This window comes from Scleropages formosus, chromosome 7 (genome assembly GCF_900964775.1).
Source record: "Scleropages formosus chromosome 7, fSclFor1.1, whole genome shotgun sequence".
Classification (NCBI taxonomy): Eukaryota; Metazoa; Chordata; class Actinopteri; order Osteoglossiformes; family Osteoglossidae; genus Scleropages; species Scleropages formosus.
Genome location: NC_041812.1, coordinates 25,945,599 through 25,953,653, shown reverse-complemented (window position 1 = coordinate 25,953,653; position 8,055 = coordinate 25,945,599). Strand labels below are relative to the sequence as shown.

The 8,055-nt window shown below is 39.3% G+C and overlaps 1 protein-coding gene and 1 long non-coding RNA gene across 2 annotated transcripts; both read left to right on the top strand.

Moving 5' to 3' along the window:
• Positions 1-146: 146 nt before the first annotated feature.
• On the top strand, positions 147-947 carry LOC108926300 (uncharacterized). The gene is made up of 3 exons (XR_001965465.2): positions 147-299; positions 432-508; positions 741-947. It is a non-coding gene; the product is annotated as an uncharacterized LOC108926300 (long non-coding RNA).
• Positions 948-1,529: 582 nt separating this feature from the next.
• Positions 1,530-4,534, top strand: cnep1r1 (CTD nuclear envelope phosphatase 1 regulatory subunit 1). The gene is made up of 6 exons (XM_018738861.1): positions 1,530-1,614; positions 2,875-2,946; positions 3,072-3,145; positions 3,230-3,339; positions 3,451-3,505; positions 3,988-4,534. Exons 1-6 carry the CDS (start codon positions 1,590-1,592, stop codon positions 4,027-4,029), a joined length of 378 nt encoding a protein of 125 aa, XP_018594377.1. The 5' UTR covers positions 1,530-1,589; the 3' UTR covers positions 4,030-4,534.
• The last annotated feature ends 3,521 nt before the right edge of the window (positions 4,535-8,055 follow it).

The following is an 8,055-nucleotide window of genomic DNA, read 5'->3' as shown; positions in this document are numbered from 1 at the left end:
TCGACACGGAGCACCAATTGGTTGGAAAGAACGCGCGGGTCTCTACTTCCTGTAGTGGGCGTGGTTTTCTAAATATATGTATTACAGGTGATATTAGTTCATCTGCGTATGCAATACGACAGTTCGTCAGCGGTGTTTTTTTTTTTTTATTTTTTATTATTTAATACTACACTGATCACTTATTGTACTTCCAGACGGAGAAGGTGTTACCGGAAATATCGCGGAAATGGCGGGAAAACTGAAAGCTGTAGAAATGAGTTCTATTTTGCAGAGGCTTAATAGCATCAACAGTGTCCTTGGTAAGCGCGTTGATCATTAACTGGATCATGCACTGAATTTTCTGTCATCTAAAATGCCAGGACATTTGTTTGTACTTTAGCCATAACTGTTCTCATTCAGTCAGTGCTATGGAATTTAATACTTCTTTGTAGACTCCAATGTGGCAGCACTCGTAAGGAGCCAGGAGCAGCTCGGCAAAGCAGAAGAAACCCAGAAACACTTCAATAAGGTGGGCAGCAGGACTCTGGTTCGGGTAGGCGGGGGAATTCGATGGTAGGATACTACTCTGTCTGTACACTGTACTCAACACGAAAGATGATTGAATAATAACCCAGTGTGAGCAAGTGGTACCGGGAATTGTGGAATGTTAATATCTGCCAATCTGGTAATAATAATAATACTAGCTGATGTTTGCACCTGGACTGTCCGCATAATGTTTACAACAATGTCCGTTTTCACAGAGTCTAAAACCATTGTTTGATGCCTTTGTACCACAAGAAGAACCGGCTTCATCATCGGCAACGCTTAAGTGAGAAGTCCGAGTTGGAAACATTTTGGAAATTGATTTTCATCACCCCCCCCCCCCGTTTTTCTTTACATGGGAAATCAAATGTAATGCTAATAAAACTATGTGCACAAGTTGCTCGTGTTACCACTTTGTAGAATTTTGCAATTTTTGCACCAGTCTGAAAACAGGTTACTGCTATAATAGTATTGATAGGCTATGTGACATGTCAGTGATGGTAATAGTGACAGTTGTAGACAGCACATTGTTTCAATGATAGTTATATTTACATTTTATTAAACATGTATTCAAATATAAAGCTCTGTGTGACGTTCAAATTTTAGTGACCCGCTTGTCTGGACTATCTATGCATGAATGACACTTCATTTCAAAGCGACTTTTTCATTTATTTTTTTATATTTTACCTCTAGAAGGCAAAATGCTTATACTTTAATATTATTATTATTATTATTATTAATATAAAATTTCCGGTTAGTAGTATTTGTATTTGAAGACGAAATACAAAACTTCAAAAATTAATACAGCAAGTGAAAAGTAATACATCTGTATGTGTGACGTGTAATTGTTTTCGAGAACAAAGGCATAAATAAAGCTTTCCGAACACTAAAGAAAAAAACTACTTCATATTTTGCATCTTTTTTTTTTTTTTTTTTTACAGTAGCAAGGTAATGTGACATGGTGAAGGACGTAATAGTGACGAAAGCATACTTCCGGTTGTGAGCGGAACTCGAGGCCTCTGGGACGAGATTCTCGTGCGAGTCGGCGGTACGCGGAGAAGGGTGAAATGAATTCCCTGGAGCAAGCGGAAGGTACGGCGCGTGGCCGTTGTCTCCACGTGCGGGTCATTGTGCGAGCGCTTCGCGGGTCGCAGCGCGGCTGCTTTCAGTCCCTGTCGCGAAGCCTCCAGCGTTGCGTTCGAAAGCTTAACTAAATGCGACCATAAAATGTAGGCGGAACTACTAGCTGGAAGATTTACGTTGATAATAACTAAGACCACGCCTCCCGAAGAGAAGTTGTCGTTTTATCACGTATTTTCTTCTTTTTATCACGTATTATCTGAGCTATGAAATGCGGAATCCACAACTAGCTAGTTGGGAGCGAAGCATAACGTTTGAAAGACACGCTAAGTTATTCAGCGTAATTCAAGTTTCTTCCGTCAGCTTTCACGTCAAATAATATTATTAGCCAGCTATGTTTTTTTAGTTTATATATCTGGGATGTCGTCCGTTTTCTGAAGCACCTTTGCAGTGTGTGCGGTTTTACGACAGTTTCTCACGAGAAATGCTTCACACTAAGTAGCTGCGTTGCTCACTGAGGGAAGAAAGAGATAAACACACTACTAAAACTGCTATCTGTCAGTGGTGGTCCATCTCGGTGTAAAAGTGCTTAAATATCTAGGTTTAATGTATTTCCATAATATCTGAGTGTTTCCTTGTAAAATTACAAGTGAAACTGAACTCGGTGTGCTTGTGGTAAACTTTGTTTTTTTTCCATACCCCAATTTAATTACAGGTCATGTAACATAGATATTAAAATTAGCACTACATTTACTCTAAGTAGAAAGCAAAAAATGGTTTGAATCCTTCTGGAGGCTTATTTTGAATGGAGCTACAGAATATAAGGAACACAAGACAGGGCAGGAATGCAGTCACACTTGGACACTCCTCCTCCCTCCTCCTCCGGGACTCGAAAGGATCACGGCCCTCCGGCTTGTTCGGGATAGCTGATGGCACTTTGTGAAATCGGCAATAAATCACGGGACACTTTTAACCGCAGGACCACTGAATGGTGCGGGACGACAGCTGTCTGGGCTTCAGAGTGCTGAGGAGTGGGCTTTGGTTGCTCAGCAGACAGGTCTGCTGACGGCAGCTGTGGCACCGCACGCGCTGACCACACAAGAATTGTTGTCTGAGACTGATTACATCATCATAAGGATTTAGAATGGATTGTATAAACATAACAAGCTTCTGCATGTTCATATCATATGAGAGGCTTCATGCGGGATAAATATTTTGGTCCTGAGCTTCTGTGTGAGTGTGCTGGTGTTTGATAGCTTCTTGCTTTTTCAGATCTTAAGGCTTTTGAAAGGCGGCTGACAGAGTATGTGTCCTGTTTGCAGCCTGCAACAGGTCGCTGGCGAAGTAAGTATCGAACTGATTTTTACACAAAGGAATTGCAACAGTGAAAACCTTAATTAGTATGTGTCAGTCAGTGCTTGTGTTGCAGACTGTTAATATTGGGTATGTTTCTTTTTTTTTTTTTACAGTGATTCTTATAGTGGTGTCTGTCTGCACAGCAACAGGAGCTTGGAACTGGTTGATAGATCCTGACACACAGAAGGTGGGGGAGAGAAGATTCCCCCCCCCCCCCCACAACCCTTCTAAGACAGTGAGAATTTATTAATTTTATTGTTTATTTTTGCAGGTGTCCTTCTTCTCATCTCTGTGGAATCACCCATTTTTCACAATTAGCTGCATTACTCTTATAGGATTGTTTTTTGCAGGAATACATAAACGTGTGGTTGCCCCATCGATGTATCCTTTTACTTTAATCTGAAAGTACTCTCTGCTCAGCCATATGAGTGCTAAACTCTTACTGTAGTGTTTAATGACAGCTGTCAGCTTTCCTTGACCTGTGTCTTTTAGAATTGCTGCTCGTTGTAGGACAGTGTTAGCAGAATACAACATGTCCTGCGATGATGTAAGTTTTTTTCACTAGTAATTTTGAATAAAGTTTGTTTTAAATTTGAATCCAGACTCAAATGACATCTAAATATAGGAAAAGTTGATGTCTGATGACAATGCTTGGCACCAGTTTTGTTTGAATGGCCTGTCTACTTGGTTTTTAGTGTCATCATCTTCAGCATGATTGATAATGTACTAATTTATTGTGAAGTCAGCTAGTATTCTTTATTTTGGGGAAGCTAATGGCAGAGTGTTTAGAGTTGCTGCCTTTGGACCCAACCGTTGCTAGTTCGAATCCCACCTCTAGCTGTAGTACCTTTGAGCAAGAAACTTACCCTAAATTGCTGTAGAAAAAAAAATTACCCAGGTCTATAAATAAGTTAATTGTAAGTAGCTTAACATTGCAAGTTACTTTGGAGAAAAATGACAGCAAAATTAGTAAATATAAATGTACCTTAAGATATTTTAATGTAAACCACTGTGTTTTCTTTTTTCCAGACAGGGAAACTTATCTTGAAGCCACGGCCACACATACAGTAGACTGCTTATTGCAAAATGGGGAAAAAAGCTGTCCTTTGGAACAAGTTTATCTCACTTTATGAGAAGTGTATAGATCAAACACCTGCAAGAAACATGGTGACTGTGATGTGATTGAAAAGGGAAGAAATGCTGTTTGCAGTTCAAGGTGTTGGGAAAATGCTTTCCAAACCACATACAACAGTGTTTTTTGTGCTGCTGGAAAAGTCACCTTATGTGTGCCAGAATGTGCAGGCACCATATAAAATATTTTATTTTTGTTGTATTTGTATTTTTGACAGTAGATGTTTTTAAGCAAATCTGATGCCACATTCCTATTTTTAAATTGTTTACTACATTAAGGAGAAACATGAAGGTATTAAACTCATTTCATATCAGTTTATTGTAAATGTTGAATGTGGTCAAGCAGCTTCTTCCTTGGTTTCTTCCAATTTTCTGTTGACTGTAAATATTGGAGTACAGCTGGCTAACAGCATGTGCATTATACTTTTTAAAAAAATAAATTTAAGGGACATCCTACTGGTGTCATGAATTTTTTAAAATTCATTTGCGTTGTGTTTTATGACTTCCGAGTTTTAAGTTTACTAATAAACATAAGGCATTTGAAGTTGTACTGTAATTTGTTATACATATATAGATGACATCTTTACCGGTTGTATTAGTGACAAAGCAGTTCAGCTTTATTTTTTTGGGTAGGTTATCCAGAATAGCCTTGACATACACTTACCTGTATGACATTAACTGGTTACATTTGTAAATGCTATGATGAGATTAAGACTTTGCAGTTGTATAGTGTTTTTCATTGTTTGTTTTTAGTGCCCAGGTTTATAAAGTGAATAGTTGTCATTCTTTCAGTCAGTTGTTACTGTGATTATTCTTTCAACAACTAAGGTATATCATGAAAATGAGGTTCTGTACTTAGAATTACTAAAATTTTACAAATAGCTAAATCTCTAATGGCTGTCAACACAAGCTTGGGTTCGTATGAGTGGGAAATTGTTGAGTAGTCTGCTAACAGTTTTGGTTCTGTCGATTTCATTTTTTGTGCTTCGGTCTCCTCCCACAGTCTAAAAGACATGGAGTTCACATGAAATGGTGATGCTAAATTTGCCTGTAGTGTGTGAATCGTTGAGCGATTATGTGTGGATGTGGCTACCCTGTGGTGGACTGGCATCTCGTGATTCTGCGCCCTGTGATTCTGGGATAGGCTCCGGACCACCACGTCCTTGCTCGGGACAAACGGACGGATGGCTGGATGGATGAATGGATATCTTTAGTGTGTGACTCTGTGAGTTTACTCTGTGATGGGCTGGTGTCCTATCCAGTATGTACTCTGACGTGCCCATTTCCAGGACAGGCTTCAAACCACAGTGACCCTGACTTGGACGAGTGGTTAGTGACAGCGAATGAGCGAGTGAGCTCAGGCCCATCCAATGTATTTAGATGCTGCAAACTAATTATGAGATCTCAAAAAAGAATGTACCAAGGGGTCCTGAAAGGATCTGTTATGAAAACCAGAGGCTTAAATTGTTGCTCTCACCTTCATCATTTAGATGAATGGGCCGAGATTTAAAATGACCATGTTGTGCAATTTCTAGGGAAATGATAACTCTTCATGGTGCTTTCAGAAATTTTCTGGGAAATTCAACACTTTAGCACAGCGCAGTGATTGTACACAAAGATGGGTAACATAAATCAGTTTTGTAATGATTTTATACATACTCATGAGCATTGTTTTTCTGTTAACAAAACAAAACAGTTCTGCTGTTAGTTGCACTAATACATTTTTTGTTTATTTGTGATATTATGCTTCAGATACACCTGGCAGTATGAACATTAGTTAAAGTATCAATACATCTGTTGACAGTTACCAATGGAACAGCCATGAAGGCATATTTGTGAAGTTTTCAATCTATTGTGCTACTTCATTTTTTCTGTTTTATCAGTTGCTGTAATAGATTTATATTATTTTTAAGAGACAAAGTGTGAGTGGAGTGTGAGTATTCTTTTTTAGTGCGGTCTGCTGTGAACTGGCTTTGGATATTGTAAATGTGTAATTTTGCATGTAAAAATTTTCTGTTTCTGCCATGTTTTCTAACTGTGTAATGTGCAAGAAGCAGTTCACCGTGTATCATTTCTCTATGTCCGTTTTTGGAGGAACGTATTTTTTTCATAATTATTTCCAATTGTTCAGCTGTGGCAGCTTTACAGCCTGGGAGAATATTGTGACTCTGCATTTTGGAGATAAAAACCAGCTCAAATGATGTCAGCATCATGCTTTAGAAGATTAATTTGCACAGCTATTCAAAAGGATTCTTAATGTATGTGAAGTAAGGCCTTAATATAACCCACTGAAGCAGAAGGAAGAGTTAGGTAGCTCATGTTCTAGAATTAATAAAAACTTCACACGTTATCAAGTAGGGTCCAACCCTCTATATTATACAAAATACTGTCTATTGTGTTTCTAATACGTCCATTGCAGATAAACTTGAACAATGTGAAAATTATGTTTTGAACTTTCTAATGAATGTTTAGCCAGGGTGCTGTAGGCTGTAGGATATATATTTTCATTTGTTGTGGTTTATGGACGCAGCGGGTTCAGCCGGTGCCTGCTCTCTGGCGTTCAAACCCTGCTTTGGGTGCCTTGCAGTGGACTGGCATCCCATCCCGGGTGTGTCCCCTCCCCCCCTTCAGCCTTGTGCCCTGTATTGCCAGGGGAGACACCGGCTCACCGCGACACTGCTTGGGACAAGCAGTTGTTGACAATGGATGGATGGTCCAACTTGGACTCCAAGGAGATCTGGATCACCAGCTGAGGTGAATTACTTGCTCTCTTTCAGTAACTGCTTTTCCTGGTCAGGGTTGTGGTGGTCTGGAGCCTATCCTGAAATCACTGGGCACAAGGCTGAGGGGGTACAAGCGCACACTTTCACTTACACATACTCTCACTTCTGACCCTTGAAACACTTGTCTTTGGGTTGTGGGAGGAAACCCAAACCCTCCCCTAATTTAACAGTCCAGGTGTTGTGAGGCACCAGTGCTATACCCTCTGTGCCACAGTCCCACTTCACTTTAACACGTGTAAATCATAAATATTGAACTTGATATATATGCAACCTTAAAATTTCTAAAAGAAATGAGTATTAGGTTAATGTCCAAAGGTCGGTGATCTTGTCCAATTTGTTGAGTTTGATTTCAGGCTGTCATACAGGATGAACTTTTCTCTTACAATTTTGTGGCCTATATTACATTAAAAAGCTATGAATGCAATTACACATAAAACAAACAATTTCCAGCAGAATCTTTTGAGTCATGTGAGGAAAATACCAGCCAGCTTCTATATATCATGATTTTTGCATTAATTTTTCCAGTAAAATATAGCCTGGAATGTCAATTTTGGTGTGCGTTTTCCATTTTCATCTGTAAAATTCTAAGCATATCTTTTCTGCATGGGTTCATATCTATAAAACAGAATAGAAAGTGGTCATTCAGTGGCTACACTCTTATCTGTGGTCATACATATAAGGTGGGCAACTGAGCTCTACTGCTTTTTTGTTTATTGATGTTTATCCCTTTTTGATCAGAGTATAGATTGCTGATCTGCTCTCTTGCTGAAGAACAGAGGGGAACACATCCCTTATAAAACAAACCGAAATGTGGAATGTAATGAAAGCTGCTAGAGTGGATTCTCCTCCTTAAAATAGCTGAGTGCTATCATATGTTACTGTGTTTTCTGGAAATGTACTTGTACGAAGCTGTGAAGTTTTAAGATTTCATTCTGGATAGCTCTTTTACGTATCACAAATATCACTCGTTAGTTTGGCTTAGAGGTAAGAATGTGGCTTCTACAACACTAATGACCTCATCAACCATTCAGGGGACACTGACCCCCTCACCCCTTCTTTGGCATTTGAAAATAAACAAGATCACACTGTGCTTGGAGAGGCTAAGCGGTGTGGGCCTGATGTAGCTGGTGCGGAATCCTGTACCTTCGAAGAAATCTCAGCTCTTTCAAAAAGTTCATTCGTT

Coding starts and splice junctions, on each gene's coding strand:
- cnep1r1 (XM_018738861.1), top strand. CDS start 1,590: ATGAATTCCCTGGAGCAAGCGGAAG. Junction 1,615..2,874: donor TTCCCTGGAGCAAGCGGAAG/GTACGGCGCGTG, acceptor TTGCTTTTTCAG/ATCTTAAGGCTTTTGAAAGG. Junction 3,146..3,229: donor TAGATCCTGACACACAGAAG/GTGGGGGAGAGA, acceptor TTATTTTTGCAG/GTGTCCTTCTTCTCATCTCT.